Source organism: Anthonomus grandis, chromosome 5, assembly GCF_022605725.1.
Source record: "Anthonomus grandis grandis chromosome 5, icAntGran1.3, whole genome shotgun sequence".
Lineage (NCBI taxonomy): Eukaryota > Metazoa > Arthropoda > Insecta > Coleoptera > Curculionidae > Anthonomus > Anthonomus grandis.
Window position 1 is genome coordinate 6,625,813 of NC_065550.1, and position 17,652 is coordinate 6,643,464.

Genomic DNA, 17,652 nt, shown 5'->3' on the forward strand with positions numbered 1-17,652 from the left:
CACTGTCCGCAAATGTATTTCGGTGCGATACCCAAGTGTACAATTGGGTGGAATCCATGCATTAACATGTAACAGAAAATCATTACCAAATGCTTAAGTTAAAAAGAGTACGACAATGCTTAACGGATTCCCCGATCCCCCACTTACTTTAGCTCCCCCACTAAACTGAAAGGAGCGTCTTTCTACACTAGCTTTTTTACTGTTCATTTAGGTGTAAATACTCAATACATAAAAATAGTCAACTGATTTATTACATACTTACACAATTATTCACACGTACAGGGAAACATTTTTGGTACTTTTGCGGGGTGTCCTATTTTTAACGTTAGCGGGATGTGGTTTTTCCGACAGCATGCTACTTTTTTGTAAAGCTAAAGATTCTGTTTTAAAATTTTTTTACTATTTACTTTTTCTACTTTTCAAAATTTTTATAGCCCTTTTAGTTTTTAAGATACACATGCCCTTTGTGTCTCCATTATCCTTCAACTTATCGAAAAGGTAACATAACATTCTTATCATTTTTTGCGTAGAATGCAGTGGTATAAAAATGTTGTACATATTTACTATTTTTGAGTTATAAACCAATCTTATGTCTTTTTGTTTTAAAAATATACAGGGTGTTTTCAAAGTTGAGTCATTTATTATTTTAACAGCTTGTAGAACTCGCCAAAAGAAGTTAATATTCCAAAAATCACATAAAAGTTGCCTAATAGAGAATTACTTCATATTATTGATTTTTTTTTAAATCTTTACTAAGTTAAATGTTTACTGTTTCTACAAAAATGGTTCAAAATTGTCCCTATTTGTTCGATATTAACATAAAATCTGGGGAGCGAGAAGGCCAAGAAATGGGTCTATAACGCCCTATTCACCTATTCGGAAACTCATGATTTAGATAGATCTAATAATTTTGGCAGATTGTGTCGAAGAAAATCTAAATAAATTTCACCGGTCAGTCGAGGTGGAAAAATCAGATCCAATAGGTAAACCATTTACCACAGGAACCTGTTGAAAATTAGATCTTTTTACAGCATGCAGATTTTTTACTGCCCAAACATGATTATTGCGGACGTTTTGCATTCCATCTCGTTTCAATTTGACCTCGTTTGTACATACAATTAATTTAGTAAAATCTTCTCTTAGAACAATTTTGCCGAATTGTTTTAAAAGTCATTCTAGGTACGTTCTTCACTTCTTCGTTCTGGGTACCTGTTGATAATGATAAGGATAATACGGTTCTTGTCGGATTGTCTTCCACTCGATTAAACATTAAATTTTAAAAAAAATTCATTTATTTGCTTGTTTATGAGAAAAAATGCATACTATTATATAATTTTAAAACGGTAAAAAAATTATAGTTAATAAATATATATTGTTCCATTTAAAAACATAATATAAGTTTGGTTTATAACTAAAAAATAGTAAACAAAAATTATCTAGCACTGCATTCTATAAAAACAAAATCTATAATATTATTTTACCTTTTCAACAAGTTGAAGGATAACGGAGAAACGAGGGAAGTGCCAAAATGTAACATTTTTAAAAATGCCCTGTATCTTAAAAACTGAAAGAGCTATGAAAATATTGTTAACCTCCTCTTTAGCTTCACAAAAAAGTAGCACACCACGGAAATACCACGCAAAAACACCAAAAATGGGACACACTGAACACAATGACTTAAAACTACTAGAAACATATTTTATTTACACTGTATTGAGACATTCACACTGACTTGACATGCCATCCTAGCAACGAGGGTCCTTATATATTAGGCAGCCCATTGTTTCGGAGCATTCGTTCATTTCTCCTAACATCTCGTGTGCCTCATGATGCTGGTATGCCCTCACTCGCTCAATCCTGCATCTTCAAGTCTAAGCGACGGAAGAGATGATTGGCGAAGAACAATAAAATTGGTATATTCGGGGTTGATAAGATCGTTATAATACGCTTTTTGGGATATAGTTGTTTCAGTAACGATTTTTTTAATAAAATAAACACTAGCACAAGAATGCCAACCCTATGGAATACCGCCAGTCCTACGAATATGTATGTGGATATTTTTCTTAAAGTTAAGCAAGTTGTAAGTTCGGAAAGGACGTGCTTTGGGAATTGGTTCCACATATTGGTTCCAACCCTATGGAATACCGCCAGTCCTACGAATATGTATGTGGATATTTTTCTTAAAGTTAAGCAAGTTGTAAGTTCGGAAAGGACGTGCTTTGGGAATTGGTTCCACATATTTCACCATCTCCATGGCACTTCTCCATAAGACGGAATCCTGATATAGGAATGTTCTAGGCATCTGCAGATGCACTCGATATTCATGAGTCGCATCTGCCTGCCGTTCGGAAGACCATTTACCGTAATGGTATTGACCATTGAAATCAGGTCCGCCACTTTCCTTCTATGTGCCAGTTAAACTGTCGAAAGTTCTAGTTATCTCTGGATTTTCTATGGTCTATATTTTCTGTCTTCTGGATGGAATCAAGCAGCTTCAAAGTGGGCACAATGTGCACATAAACGTGCAGAGCTTCATATGTGAGAGAAATATTCAAGAGATGGACGAATTTGAACTTTGTAAAGCAGCTTTGAAAAAGCTGTTGCGGTGTATACAGCCTTGAAATTGTCGAACAGTGGGCTGCCAAGGCAGTTGTGCATATAAGTCTCCTGATGGACCCGTCATGCCCCACCGAGAGTTACCAGAGCTTAACGGCCTTAGAAAAACCGATAAGCCTCTGTGGTCTGAAGGACTTAAAGCCACTCGGTGTACTGAAAGTATTACCCAAGTATTTGGACCTGGCGCGCGTGAGTGCTGGGTACTCCCTGACTACATGGTCAACGGTTTCATCCTCCTCATAGCACCAGCGGCATTCCGGGTTGTCCGCAATACCGATGGTATGGAGATGGCTTCTTAAGTGCCAGTGACCGGTTAAAAGACCTGTTACTAGCCGAATTTCGCGTCTTTTTAGGCGTAGTAGATTTTTGGTGAGATAGGCAGGGGGCCCACCTATGTGCGCTTTGGCCTATCTCATACCAGGGGACTCAGTCCATCTTCGGTGGGTCCACTTGTCCAGCAGACCCTTCAATGACCCGACCGCTACGCATTTGGTGATACCAATTATGGGTTCCAGCCCCATCGGCACATTCGCGGATCCCAGTCTGGCAAGAGAGTCCGCTTTCTCATTACCTGCATGGTCTGCGTGTCCAGGTATCCAGACGAGCTGGACCCTGCAGCCAACTTGCACCAGTTTTTTCAGGACTTTTATACACTCTAGTACAAGCTTGGAGCATACCTATGCGGCCGTGATAGCCTTAATAGCAGCTTTGTTGTCCGAGCATATTGATACGACTGTATTGCGGTGTCCGCAGCTTAAGATTTTTTGTCCGCATTTTAATACAGCAAATACTTCGGCCTAGAAGACAGTGGCGTGCTCCCCCTTTATACAGCCTTTTCGGTTTAAAAAGAGCCGAAAGTTTTGGAGAAGCCGGTTTAGCTATTGATTACATGCTTACATACTAGCCGCTACATGATCTATTATATTGATCATACTTCCTCCATACCTTACAAGCGAACTGAAGAAAACAGTGGCAAAGTCCGGACATAATAAGCCTTAGCCTATGGCACTGGGTGTCGGCTGAAGTCATCTGGTTGGGCGACTTGAAGGAAGTTACCAATGTACCGTCATCAGTAAAGCTGTAAATTGGATCAGAAGTCTTGTAGAGAAGGTCGTTGATATACAACAGGAAGAGGGAATAAGATGCATCCCTGAGATACATCAGCGTTAACTTAAAACCTCTGCGAGGTGTGTCCATCAACGACAACCTATATAGATCGGTTCTCGAGAAAGCTTCCAAGCCAATCAACGAGAGTTGGTGGCAAACTATAAGAATACAGTTTGTTTAAGAGGTTTTCATGATAAACCCTATCGAATGCCTTTGAAATATCCAGCGTTATTGCTCGGGATTAACCATAATTCTCGATAGCCTGGGTCTAAACACGCGTGCCATAGGACAGGACCTAGACTTGTTTTCGAAAACCATACTGACGGTCGCTAATAATATTGGTGGACAAAATTTGCTGGTTGACAAGTTTCTCCATTACCTTGGCGATTGTCGAGACTAAATCAATCGGACGGTCATTGATGGACTCCGTATTTTTGCGCAAGTTTCCAGCCTTCAAAGAAGAGACCTTTTCTGTGTGAAAGAGAAAACAGTTTGCACAACTGTGGTGTCAGCACGACCGCACACTTTTTTAGTACTATTGGCGGTATTCGATCAGGGCCGGTGGACTCTCTGGCTTCAAAGAAGCCTTTCTTGGCAAAGTCAGTGGTGTTTTGTCTTGTGGGTCTACGGTAGAGTTTCATGTAAATATCTGCCTCAGCAATTCTGCAAGAAGCTTTGACCAACTGCTTTTGCTACAGACCAGAACGATCTTGCTCCATTTGGGCAATGAAGAAGTTTATTATTCACTCTCTCATTATTGCATCTTTTTCTTTGCAGGTATCGATCGTTTGCTTGCACGCATTTCTCAAGGCAACAAAGTTGACACGATTTGCAGGGCTTGGGTCTTAACGCCTGCTGGTAACAACTGAGTCTCCGTGGGGTTTATCTTTATCGCATGACTATCGGGCAATGCTTTCTCAATGTTTTCATCTTAGGTCGTTATATTAATCGCTATTGTATTCAAAATACAACCGTGATCTAAATGGTGATTTTTTTTATTAGTCTTAAGCTTAAGGAATAACTATTTTACTAATAATATTCTATTCAGGTTATTCATAATAAAATTCAAAGCCCTGTAGCGCAACTTATACTTATGTCTTGAGAAAAGCTTTTAATGCACTTACACATACACGAAAACTTTTTTAAAAACATTATACACAAGACAAAATATTATCTTCACTTTTTATTGCATCCGACCACATACAATGCCAATATAATAATCAGAATGTCCAATATTAACGTTCGAAAATAGCACTAGAAATAAAGAAAGAAATATAAAAAAAAATTAAAACTGGGCAAAATACTTAAGCAAGATTGACGAAATACAAACGAGAATCAAAATAGCTAAGCAGGATTCTTATTGGCAAATCTAAAACCCAATTCCCTCCTAACCACAGCCTCCATCAAGGGATGGTTTATAGCGAGAGGAAAAAACTGAGACGTTTGTTGAATGATTTAACATAAATCAGTATCCAAATGATAACTTAGATTTTGATCTAAATCTAAAGTAAAGCACGACGCATGAAAAAATGCTAAGAAACGTCCTCCTTGACGTAAACCACCTGTTCAAATTTCGTCAACCTTGAGAAAGTTTTTAATATAATTAAATCATTAGAATTAAGATTAAAATCAATAAGAAATCGTATGGAATTGATGGTGTTAATGCCATCAATTCTTACCGTTAAAAAAATCTTACCGTTAAAAACTTCCTAAAAGCACCCTTATTGATCTTAAACATATAATAAACCAGTCCCTAACTCTTTCTCTATTCCCAAATCCGTAGAAAAGAGCAGCCTTGGTTCTCAAAAAATTTAAATATGTTTCAAAACTGGAGGCCGATCAGCCTTCTCCCAGGATTGGGAAAAAATTGAGAAAAAATAATTATCGTTGAACGAATCGACTCCCAGCTCCAGACACTATACCTTACGAACAGTGCGGTTTTGTGAAAGGTCTCGCCACATTGATGCCCTAACCAGAAAGCACACGACCTCCACGTTAACCCTCGATGTCGAAAAGACATTCGGCATCGGTCATTCATTCTGTCATGAGGGTCTAGTACCCAATTTGCACACCTTTAAATTTCTACTCAACTCCGTTAAATTAAACCAATCATTCCTTAAAAACCGAAAATTCCAGGTTTAAATAAATACAAAAATTTCAATATGGGAGGAGTCTCTCTAGGTTCCCCCATTTCCCCTACCCTTTTCAATATTTATCAATCCGATATCCCTAAGAACCGCTACACCCAACCCGCACTCTTTGCAGCTGATGTCTGCTGATTTGCGTCGTATAGAAACGACAAACTCCTCAGAATGCAGCAACAGATGGATGAAATCTCCGAGTGAGCCCAAACATGGAAGTTCAGAATAATACCAAGGCAATGGTAATAGCCCGCAGAAGGACTAACTCGATAAGAAAAGTCCGTATGGAGGGAAACGAAGTCAAATTCGTAAACCAAATTAAATAGTGTACTAATCGACCAGACTTTCTCCTAAACCCCATATCCAAACCCCAATCCTAGCCTGCAATAAGTCCTACCATAATCTTTACTGCCTTTTAAATAAAAACAAAATTCTTCTATATGCTTCAGCTCTGCTATACAAAATCCCAAACTGTTACAAAAACGTCAAACATTCCAATATTTAATCCTTCGGGTCATCTGCGGCGCACCCAGGTGGTTCAGGCAAGCTGATTTCCAAAAAGATCCGAAAAATGGAAACAATCCAGGAGTACCTCAACATAGTGTCAGACATAGCTACTTTTGTAGCGAAGCACATGAAAAAAATGGACAACAGGATGTGATGCAAGTAAGAACACCTTGCCAACCCGCAATACTGTGCTCGCAGCATGGTGCATTGACTACTTTATTGTTGCACGTGTTTTAAGAAATAGCTTTGTTAAACAAATAGTAAGGAAGAATGCAAGCGTGGCAAAAGTTATTTATTCAGTTTAAACTTTAATGTGGTCAGCAGTGCAGTACAATTTGAGATTTTTTCATACAAAAATTAATTAAACGGATAAATGGCAATATCTTCCCAGTCTACACAAGTTATTTGAAAAAAGGGAACAAATCAAACAACTAATAGAGAATTAGCTTATGGAACGTCACAGAAGACTGGTCAAATCAAAAAAAGAGACGTGCTGCTATTTAAGAAATATTTTCTGAACTTAGCATGCTTGATGAAATAATAAAGAAAAAAATGTATACCTTAAGAGCACAATATTCAAAAAAACGGTCAAAAATTAAAAATTCCCAATCTGATTCCGGTGCAGACGAGACATACTAAACAAAATAGGAATTTTACATGCTGCAATTTATGTTTTCCCACAACGATAGAAGCGCAACAGATTCAATGATAAGTAAATGTTTGTTAACTAGTTTTTGAATATTTACTTCTTGATATACTCTATACTTTTACTCTATACTTCTTGATATACTCTATATAATTGCGTTGTTAAGGAGGGAGCTTCCTTCACAACAAAAATACTCCCGAAATTCTTCCCTAACCTTCTTTGCCAAAGCACTTGTGTTTCTGAATATATTGTTCGTTTGTAAACCTTGAAGAGGAGAATTAACTTTTTACGCCAATTCCCAGGGATTTCCGTCCTTATCTTCTTGATCAAAAGTTCCATTTGGAGCATATACTCTTAGTAATGTACACTGTGTGCGAGACGTTATAAAGTTGTGTAATACACATACGGACAAACAATTTAAATGACTTTTTGTTCGGATAATTACACACTTCTTAGAACCCCAAAATGGGCAGATATGATACCAAAATCATTTAGGATAATTGGTGAAAGCTGATAATTCGATCATTCGAGAAAGCCGGTAATTAAAAATCCTTTCTACAATACCTTGAAATTTAAATGCAAATAGTTAAGAAAAGGCATCATCTGCAACCACAATGTACGGAATTATTAAATGCACACTCTGGACTTTTTCTTTCGCCGCCTTTGTTTCGTTACCAAAATGACGTCATTCTTTTTTTGAAAATCTTTTCGATTGAGCTGAAATTTTAAAATATTTATCCTTTTTCGAAAAATCAAAGAACGAGCTTGTTTACTGAGAAACGCATCGACTTCCGCTTTCAGTGCACATTCATTTTGATTCCGCAAAACTTCTACGCAACCAAAACTCTTCGCGCCTCGTCGTCCTTAGTTTTCCTACCAATCCCAAGCCTCCATCTCTCGCTTAAGAAGCCAGGTATAAAAAGAAGCGTACACAGAAAATACAAGCATGATAGTGTCAACCCCGGAAACAGAACAAATCAATCACGACAATCCCGAAAAGCAACGTCCAGAATATGGGAAGATGCTAACATCTTTAGAAAACCACTAAAATAAAGAGTGACACATAAGAGACGGAGCATCGGTTGAAAACCCTCTGCTACAAGACCAATATGTTTACACCGCAGGCAAATCTACAGAGACAGCACTGCATAGGCTCGTAACTATAAAAGAGAAGACTCTGGAAACCAAAGAGGTGTTACTAGCTCCCTTCCTGGACATCGAAGGAACTTATGACAATACACCATTTGAGTCTATTACAAGGACCGCAGAAGAACTTGAAATAGACGCGAGAGCATGCAGCTGGATAGATTGCGTGCTCAGAAGCAGCACAGTAAAATGCTAACTGCTGAATGAAACTGATGAACGGGCTGCTATTAAAACTAAGAAAAAAAAGCTTTAGAACTTTAGAACATGCAGATGTCTTGGTGAGACTAGTCCAAGTAAAATTTAATACAACGATGAGAGAAATGCAAACTGCTCTGAACATCGTGAAAAACTGGACAGAGAGGGAAAGCCTTAAGATCAGTCCCTTTTAATCCCAAATTGTACCATTTGCCAAAAGACGAAAGATTGAGGACCTTGAGCCACTATTCTTACATGGTAAAGAAATACCTATGTTGGGAGATATAACATATCTGGGGGTTATCTGGGACTCCAAATTAAGCTGGAGCCAAAATCTCGACAAAGTAACCAAGTCATCGGAATGCAAACCTGGATATTACAGCCCAAAATGGTATACTGGATCTATATAAGAGTAGTATTGCCGTCTATAACTTAGGCTGCACTAACGTGGGGGCCAAAAACCTGCAAGTAGGGAGGGGCCAGGCTTAAGTTAAGCAAAATACAAAGGCTCCCATATATGTCAAGGCATAACAGGAGCCATGAAATCTACACCAATCGCATTTATGGAAGCCGTTCTTAACCTCCCACCAGTACATCTGGTGATTCAAGGAGCAGCAAAGCTGGGACTGCAGCCAATCAGAAATAACAGTCAAGCTAACTTAACAGAACACTAAAGAATATCAAGAATCTGTGAGGCAATCAAATCAGAAATGATTTCGGGCTACGTAATTACGCATACCCTTCAAAGTTGAATATCCAACAAGAAGAGAATAGAATAGTAATAGTAATAGGACAGTAACCGCAGACCAGACGGAGATTTATTTGGTACATAGATGGATCCACCGTCAAGGGAACGGGAGCTGGATTTTTTGGAGAAAAACGTAAGTATGAAACGTCCCATCCGCTTGGAAGACATGCCACAGTTTTTCACACAGAAATATTTGCGATACTAGAATGTGCTAGGGAAAACATAAGGAGAGCAAACACTAATAAGTGGATTCTAATAATAACAGATAAACAAGCCATCCTAAGGGCCTTATCGAAATCTGGGATTACATCAAAGCTGGTTTGAAAATGCCCCATAGAACTGCAAACCTTGGGAGACCGCAACTCGGTCAGGCTTATATGGGTTCCGGGACATACAGGTATTCCCGGAAATGAAAAAGCCGATGAACTAGCAAGAAAAGGCGCTACGGCACCTTACATCGGACCGGAACCTGCACTGGGAGTGCCAAGATAACCTCTTTACATTTGGGAGGAACAAACTCAGAACATTTATAGGTATCAGAACGGGACATTTGGCCGTTAAAGGACACCTGAACAGAATTGGAGTGTATGACCTTAATTGCCGATTATGCAAAAAGGAACCAGAAACAGTCCATAATCTGTAATTGCGAGGCCTTGTGCCGCAAAAGGCAATAAATATTTGGGAGATACACACTGGACCCAGAAGCATTAGGTACCACAGCAGCAAAAGACCCAGACCCAGCAAAAGACCAGCTGTTACAGGGCAGAGAAGTGCTAGGCTGGGTAGCATAGATGTATATCGAGGTGTGTTCAGGCACAATGGACGAATCCCAAAAAAAAGAAAAAATAAATAAAATAAAGCGTTTTGGTTAGTGGTAAAACTGTTGTGGTTGTTGTTGCAAAACTGTTGTGTTGTGAAAAAGTTTTGTTGTGATTTGCCTGTTACACCAAAGGATCCAACCGTATGATTATTGTTGTTTTGGCTTTTAAACACGCTTCCAATTTTACGTCTTGAACTAATCCTAAGTCTGAATAAACTATGAAGAAAGATACACAAAAACCACAAATACAAATTAATTATGAATGTAAAATAAAATAATTACTAATCCTTCTTTTTCCGAAACTACACCAAGTTTATGAATTAGGGATACTTTAATCCATAAATTTTCCACTTTTCTTCTTACACTACTTTGACATTTTGTAGCAAAAAAAGTTTAACCAACCATTTTTGGGGATGTTCTTCAGAAAACAGCATTTCCTTCTTGATTAATGTAATTACGCTCCCTAGGGGTAGAGTTAAAAAGATCACTATTTCTAGCAACTTCTCTTGGCCACTTAATAACAAACTTTTTACCTTGCCACCCTTAAGGAAATATTCTATATTGTAATCTTCTAGGAATTAATAAAATAAACACGTTCTAAAGTTTGAAAAATGTTTGCTTAGTTAGAAAAACCAGGCTCACTTACCTGTGTCAATCGTATCAAAGAATGCAGCTGCCGGGCCGTCACTGGAGTAGAATCTCCCACCGAGAACTGTTTCCTTAAACTGACATAAAACTCTATTAGAGTCTCTTTGGCTTTTCTTGATAGTTGCGGATTAATACTCTTCTGAGCAAACGCAAGATATTTGCGAAAAATTTTATGCGGTATATAATCCAAGGACTCGCCATTAAGTTTTAATCTTTGTTTAAGACTATTAACTTCATTTTCATCATCCCCATCTGGATCGAAATGAAACTCTTTTGGAGTAAACTTCCTCTTTTTAGCCGAATGAGCGGTCAGTATATGTTTGGTCAAATATTTATCTAATTGCTAAAGGATAATAGAATTTAATAAAATACAGCTCAAAGGTTACAATAAAAATACCTGATTGGGTTGATCTAGTATAATAAAGATTAAATCAAAGCGGGAGAGCATCGGAGAGTTAATTTTCAAATTTTCGGCCACGGTTTTAGACTTATCATAATGGCCACCGACAGGATTGGCTGCTGCTAAGATTGTAGTTTTGGTGGGTAGAGAACACACAACTCCTCCTTTAGCTATACTTATTGTTTGCTGTTCCATAGCTTCTAGTAGGCACTATAGATTAGTAAATATAGTAATTAAATGGTAATAATTATTGACGGCAATTATTCACAAAATGATTTTCTGTTATTTCATCATTAACAATGATATGTTTGGTACAGCTATATACTTTCTATTACTTGTAAGGAATATAAAAACACCTATCCAAAGACAGATCTTTTATTTTTAGAAAACCTACAAAAAAGAAACAAACTTACGGAATTCAAGCAAATAGGCGTGAAAACGACTAAATCGTATTAGTCCTACGATTGGAACCTTTGGTGTGACACTCAAATCACAAAACAGTTTTACCTCGACCAAGGCCTCAGCAGCCCGGCAGAAAGGTATGCAAAAGTGATACCGTTCTCAGGGTAGCACACCGAGGTCTCAAAGACCCCAAAAAAAGCACAGGGGCCCAAAGAAACGAGAATCTCTGTATGAGCCCTACAGAAACTAGGGCTCATACAGAGATGTGGCGGAACGGATCAAGTCATCAGAAAAAGTTAAATATGCATTTTACGGGGAAATTTTGATGAACCCTGTATATGTAGGTCCCGGTTCAAAATAATTATTTATAATTTCTTTGGCACTAACTTGACTTGAATTAAGAGGAATCACGAGAAAACTTAATAGGCGCCAATTTTTATTTTGGCTTGAGCAGTTATCAAGCTAAATACTGATTCTTTCTAAGTCTCTGGTTTTTTAAAAAACAAAAAATGCACTTGTAATATCTTCTTGATTTCTTTCGCTTAGGCCCTTATGGCATGCAAAAGATTTTACCAGGCTCTTTTTTCCCAGTGGAACGAAGCTCTCGTTATATACGCCCTTTTATGTCAGTGTATTCGGTAAAACAAAATACCGAAAGCCTTGTTTTATTTTTTACATTGTCATTCCCTTGTTATCAGTACTTTTCTCAGGATTCTTTAACGAAATCAAAATGATGTTTTCAATTTTTGCATGTTTCACACAGGTTGAAGGTTACCTTCATTATGTTCATGAAGTTTCATACTTTCGCAGGCGTCAACTTCTTTATTGCCAAGTCTAGCAAAGGATTTATTTTTCTTTTTAACCTGACATCGATATATCGGGTGACACAGGAAGAAGGGAACACTTAATAACTATTTTACTATTTAAGATAAACAAATATGGTATATTGATGGAATTGCTATAAGAGCATCTTTTGACATATCCAGTTGTTTTCCGTCATTTCCTGTCTAACCGGAAGTGACACTAACTTTCTTATTGTAAATGAGACACTTGGTATATTATTATTTATTTTGATAGAAAGTAGTATTCTGAGATCTACTTTTTGTTTTATACTTATAGAACAAATACATTTTTTAAATTTTAATATATGGTGCCATGGATGCGTTGAAAGTTTTAATTTTTAATCAAATAATCACGGAAAAATAGTTTTCATTGCATTTTATTACTTAAATCTTTTACACGCCTATTTAAAATGTCCAAACCAGTAATTTTCACATTTACTTTATTTTTTTAAATAGCACCTTATTGGGAAAAACCACTTTTGAAATAAGGTTTTTTTTTACAATAATCTGGTATGATTATTTTTTAAGTCGTTGAATAAATAAGCCTATAAGAAGAAAAAAATCAAGTCATATAAATAAACGCATTTAATTAATAGAAATAGCATAGAACGCTTTGATTTCTTGACTACAAGGGTGCGTTTTGACGCTTTCATGAATTATTTTTCAGTTGACATAATCAATCAATCATAAGCTTCATTGTCATAAGAAATCTTGTTGACAAAGCTGTAAAAAAAAACAAAGAAATTAACAAACCATAGTAAGATACAATAAAACTAGAATTAGCATGTAATATAAATAAATAAATTACAATATTAAAATTCAAACTTAAATTTATATACATCATTATAATATATAAAACTTTAACATTAAGGCATGTTAAAAAAGGACACAGTACATTAATAAGTATTTTTGGCAACACTAAACTCAACCTCCTGGGACACCACCTTAAGAGCATAACAATTTGATGCTAGTTTATTCCTTAGTAGCCTAATATGGCTTTCAAATTTTAATTTATTGTCTATGTCTATTCCCAAAAATTTATTTTCACCCAAGGACTTTACTTTACTTAAACTGCATTTAAAATTTATAATACTGGTTTTGGCAATATTTAGAGTTAATTTATTACAGTCACACCATTTTTTTATCACAGCACTGTTGCATCATCTGCAAATTGAGTAAATTTACCTGTGATCTTTAGACTTGCCATGTCATTTATGTGCAGTAAAAACAAAGTCAGACCCAACACTGATCCCTGGGGGACATCATGTGTGACAAATTGCTCCCTTGACAATACACCATTTACAGTTACAGTCTGCTATCGCCTATCTCTTAAATATGAGCCAAACCATTAAAGAGACAACCCTCTAAATCCGTACCGCATAAAGCTTCCACAGCAGCACTCCATGATCAACACAATTAAATGCCTTGGTCAGATCACAGAATACCGCTGTAGCAAGCACCCCATTGTTGAGTCCCAGATATAAAGACTCAGATGAAAATCAGAAAAATTTGGAATTTTACTTGCTAAGTTGCTACCAATAGCGCAGTAAAATTCATTCAATTGATTAGGTTCTATATTTGATCCTAGGGATGAAACATTCCTTTGCTTTCTTCTCAGTTTATTAACCATTTTCCAAGCTTTTCTCTAAATATTACCTGAATCACTTAATCTTTTTTTAAGATAATTATTTTTAGCTTTCTAAATAAATACTCTATAAAAAGCTCTATATGTATTAAAATAATTAACAAAACTGTTGTTATTTATAAAAATACCGATTTATAAATTTACCGACTTTAAGTGATCGGGAGTAGTCATAATGCTCTGCCAGTCGCACAAGCAACTTAGTTGCAAGAATCTACTATAATTTGTCCTACTATAAATTTCTACCCTTCTTTCCACCAACTATGCTCGACTTACAAGCTATATTAAAATGACATGACACATGAATGAGAAGTTATCCTGATTGGACCTTTCACCAAAGCAGCGATATGCTTGAACTGAATCGTTGGTGAAGCGTATCTGAAACGCAAGTCAAGTGTACAACATGTCTGTGTCTTGTGATTGCATACCAAAATGGTGTACAAAACGCATGCAAATTGAAGATAGTTTTTAAAATGTCGTCGTCCGATGAAGATGATTTACTTGCAGTTTTGCATTTAAATAATATTAACCAGGCTAATTTTCAACAAAAACGAAGGCGGTTTTGGGTGCATCCCTTTTGGCAAGAACAAAGACGATATAGTGCTTTTAATGTTTTTCAGGAAGTAAACTTGTATCCGGAAAAATTCAGGTTATTCTACAGGATGAGTCTTTCCAACTTTTAACTGAGAGAGTCCTTTTATTCACAAAAAAGGATACGAACTACAGGCAAAGTGTCCACAGAAGAACGTCTGCTCATTACTTTGAGGTCAGTATAAATATGTTTTATTTTAAAGCATAATATAGTTTTTTTTTACAAGTAATAACAGAAGTAGGCGGGCATTTAATTTAAAGTTAGCTAAGTAAAAAAATCTGCTGTCAAACTTTTCTCTATTTGTCTGATAAATAACACTGGCTTGTTAGAATTGTGAAATTTCTGTTATTTGCGTTAAAACATGATTCAGCTTGTTCTTCCTGCTGAGGGTTGTTCCAAAGTAGATAATAAATCTTGTTGGGATGCTGGTGGAAGAACTGTAAACTCAGCAACACTACTATTTTGAGATTATTCTGAGCACTGAGTTGGGAGGCGAAGGATAGGGTACTTCAATCACACTTTTCCCTAAAATATCCAAAGCTAATGAGTAATGATTGGTATAATAATCTTGAATCTTCTCTTCTGTCCTGGATTCATTGCTTGCATGTCCAGAACCATACTTAATAAAAATGTAACTTCAGGGTCTTGCGTTACACCTTGTTGAAATGCAGAGGTTCCTTTGGACTAACGTCTTGATTCAAAATAATTAAGAGCCGAACGATTGATATCTTCGAGAGTAGTGCTTGTTTTGCATCTTTTCGATGAAAAATTCACGCTTTCTTGTTGAGATTAAATTGGTTCCTGCTGTACCTAATTTAAATGAGTTGACAAACTTTTTTGGTTTTGTCTTTGAATTCGGTCAGTGTGAACATTTGAAGCAGTATTAGTTAAATCTTGCTGCTGCAATTGAAGATCTTCTAGGTTATTTTCGGGTTGATCGGCAACCTGTGTAGCATCATTTGATTCATCTAGGCTTACCATATTTATATCTTCAGTTCTGTCTTCACGTTCTGTTGCACCGATACTGGATCGTTGGGAATTATCCGGAAGCTGAAAATGTAAAAAGTCAACATCTTCTTCAGAATCCTCTGTTCTCTGTAAATTGCTTTTGCTTTTTCGAGAAGTGATCCAAGAAAGGATCCAAAAAATTTGAGTCAAATATAGCTCTAGTCTTTAGGGACCAACTGGCTGATTTTTTTATGACACCTACAGGATCTATACCATGGCAAAATGAATACTTTGAGCAAGAATAATATTATAAGAAAACACTGTGAATGTTTTAACTTTTTTTGGTTTCACAGCTCTAAGAGTTAAAAACAATGGCGTAATACGTATCATCGTCAATCAATCAATCAATATTTGTACTTAAAATGTATATTTCTACTTTGTAAATTCTTGATCATCACGCATATTTTTAATAAATGTATAAACAAAAGTATTCAAACTCAATTTTATACATAACCTAAAACATATTAGCACCTCGGTATGCATCAGTAGAAAATAGAACGCGTCCTACGTTTAAGCACGCATGCAGTGAGACACTGCATCGACAAGCGTTAAAATCATTCCAGTGGCCGTTGCACTTCTGTGAGTGTCCTTCCATATAAAAACAAGGAACACTGCACTTAAATGCACACCTCATGTGCACATCATTCCTTTTCTCTTCAAGCCACATCTTTGGTGGGCGCTCTCCCTAAAGGAGAACGCCCACCAAAGCAGCCATATGCTTGAAGTAAAGCGTACCTAAAACGCAAGTCAAGTATACAACATGTGTGCCTCTTGCGATCGCATACCAAAAGGGTGTACAAAACGCAAGCAAATTGAAAATTGAAGAAGTTTTTAAAATGTCGTCGTCGGATGAAGATAATTTACTTGCAGTTTTGCATTTAAATAATATTAACCAGGCTAATTTTCAACAAAACGAAGGCGGTTTTGGGTGCATTCCTTTTGGCAAGAACAAAGACGACATAGTGCTTTTGTTGTTTTTAAGGAAGTAAACATGTATCCGGATAAATTCAGGTTATTATTTTAATTATTGGTTATTATTTTATTATTGAAAAGATCTAGGGAGGGTTCCCTTAAACCTTTTTATATCCGGCTCGAAGGACCATGAAAAGATCTAGGGAGGGTTCCCTTAAACCTTTTTTTATCCGGCTCGAAGGACCATGAAAAGATCTAGGGCTCTTCCCTAAACCTTTTTTATTCCCTATTACCCTATAGCAGCCTCACTATAGGTTTACAGGCAAGGGTGGCTTGGCCGTAATAGGCTGAGTAAAGAACCACTGGGTGTAGAATTCAATACTGGTTTATTCACAAAAATTAACAACTATTTATATCAATCTTAAGATAACAATTCGAGGTAATTATACAAATCAAGGTGAGCATAGTAGTCATAATTTTAACTATTTACTAATTACGACCTGTAGAATTGCGAACTTATAGCAAACGTGAGCTTAAAATCCATCGCAAACACCTTGACCGGCTAACATAAACAATTTTATATAATTATGTATGAATACTTAAAGCTACCAAAAAATGTAAAATATTTAAAAAATGTCGTTTAGACAGTGAGTCAGGAGACTTTCCAACTTTTAACTAAGAAAGTCCGCCCTTTTATTCAAAAAAAGGATACGAACTACAGGCAAAGTGTATCCGCAGAAGAACGTCTGCTTATTACTTTAAGGTCAGTATAAATATGTTTTATAATATTTTTGCAAGTAATAACAGAAGTAAGCTGTTATTTAATTTAAAGTTAGCTAGTAAAGCTAGTAAAATCTGCTGTCACACTTTTCTTTATTTGTCTGATAAATAACACTGGCTTGTTAGAATTGTGAAATTTTAATTATTTGCGTTAAACCAAGATTCAGCTTGTTCTTCCTGATGAGGGTTGTTCGAAAGTAGATTAGTATCTTGTTGGGATGCTGGTTGAAGTACTGTAAACTGAACAACATTACTATTTTGAGATTGTTCTGAGTACTGAGTTGGGGGCGAGGGATAAGGTACTTTAATTACACTTTTCCCTTCTAAAATATCCGAAGCTAATGAGATTATACCAATCTTGAATCTTCTCTTCTGTTCTGGATTCATTGCTTGCATGTCCGGAACCATATTCAATAAAAATGAAACTTCAGGAACTTGCGTTACACCTGGTTGAAATGCAGGGGTTCTTTTGGACTCACGTCTTGATTCAAAATAATTAA

The 17,652-nt window shown here is 36.5% G+C and overlaps 1 protein-coding gene across 2 annotated transcripts in view; it reads right to left on the reverse strand.

The window, feature by feature from the left end:
- Positions 1-17,652, reverse strand: part of LOC126736431 (DNA helicase MCM8-like) — a 40,257-nt gene that overhangs the window by 981 nt on the left and 21,624 nt on the right. For both annotated transcript variants that reach the window (XM_050440767.1, XM_050440766.1), the window contains exons 8-9: positions 10,972-11,184; positions 10,573-10,917 (exon numbers count right to left, since the gene is read on the reverse strand). In XM_050440767.1, the coding sequence (XP_050296724.1) occupies positions 10,573-10,917; positions 10,972-11,184 (558 nt within the window). The remainder of the gene's footprint in view (positions 1-10,572; positions 10,918-10,971; positions 11,185-17,652) is intronic.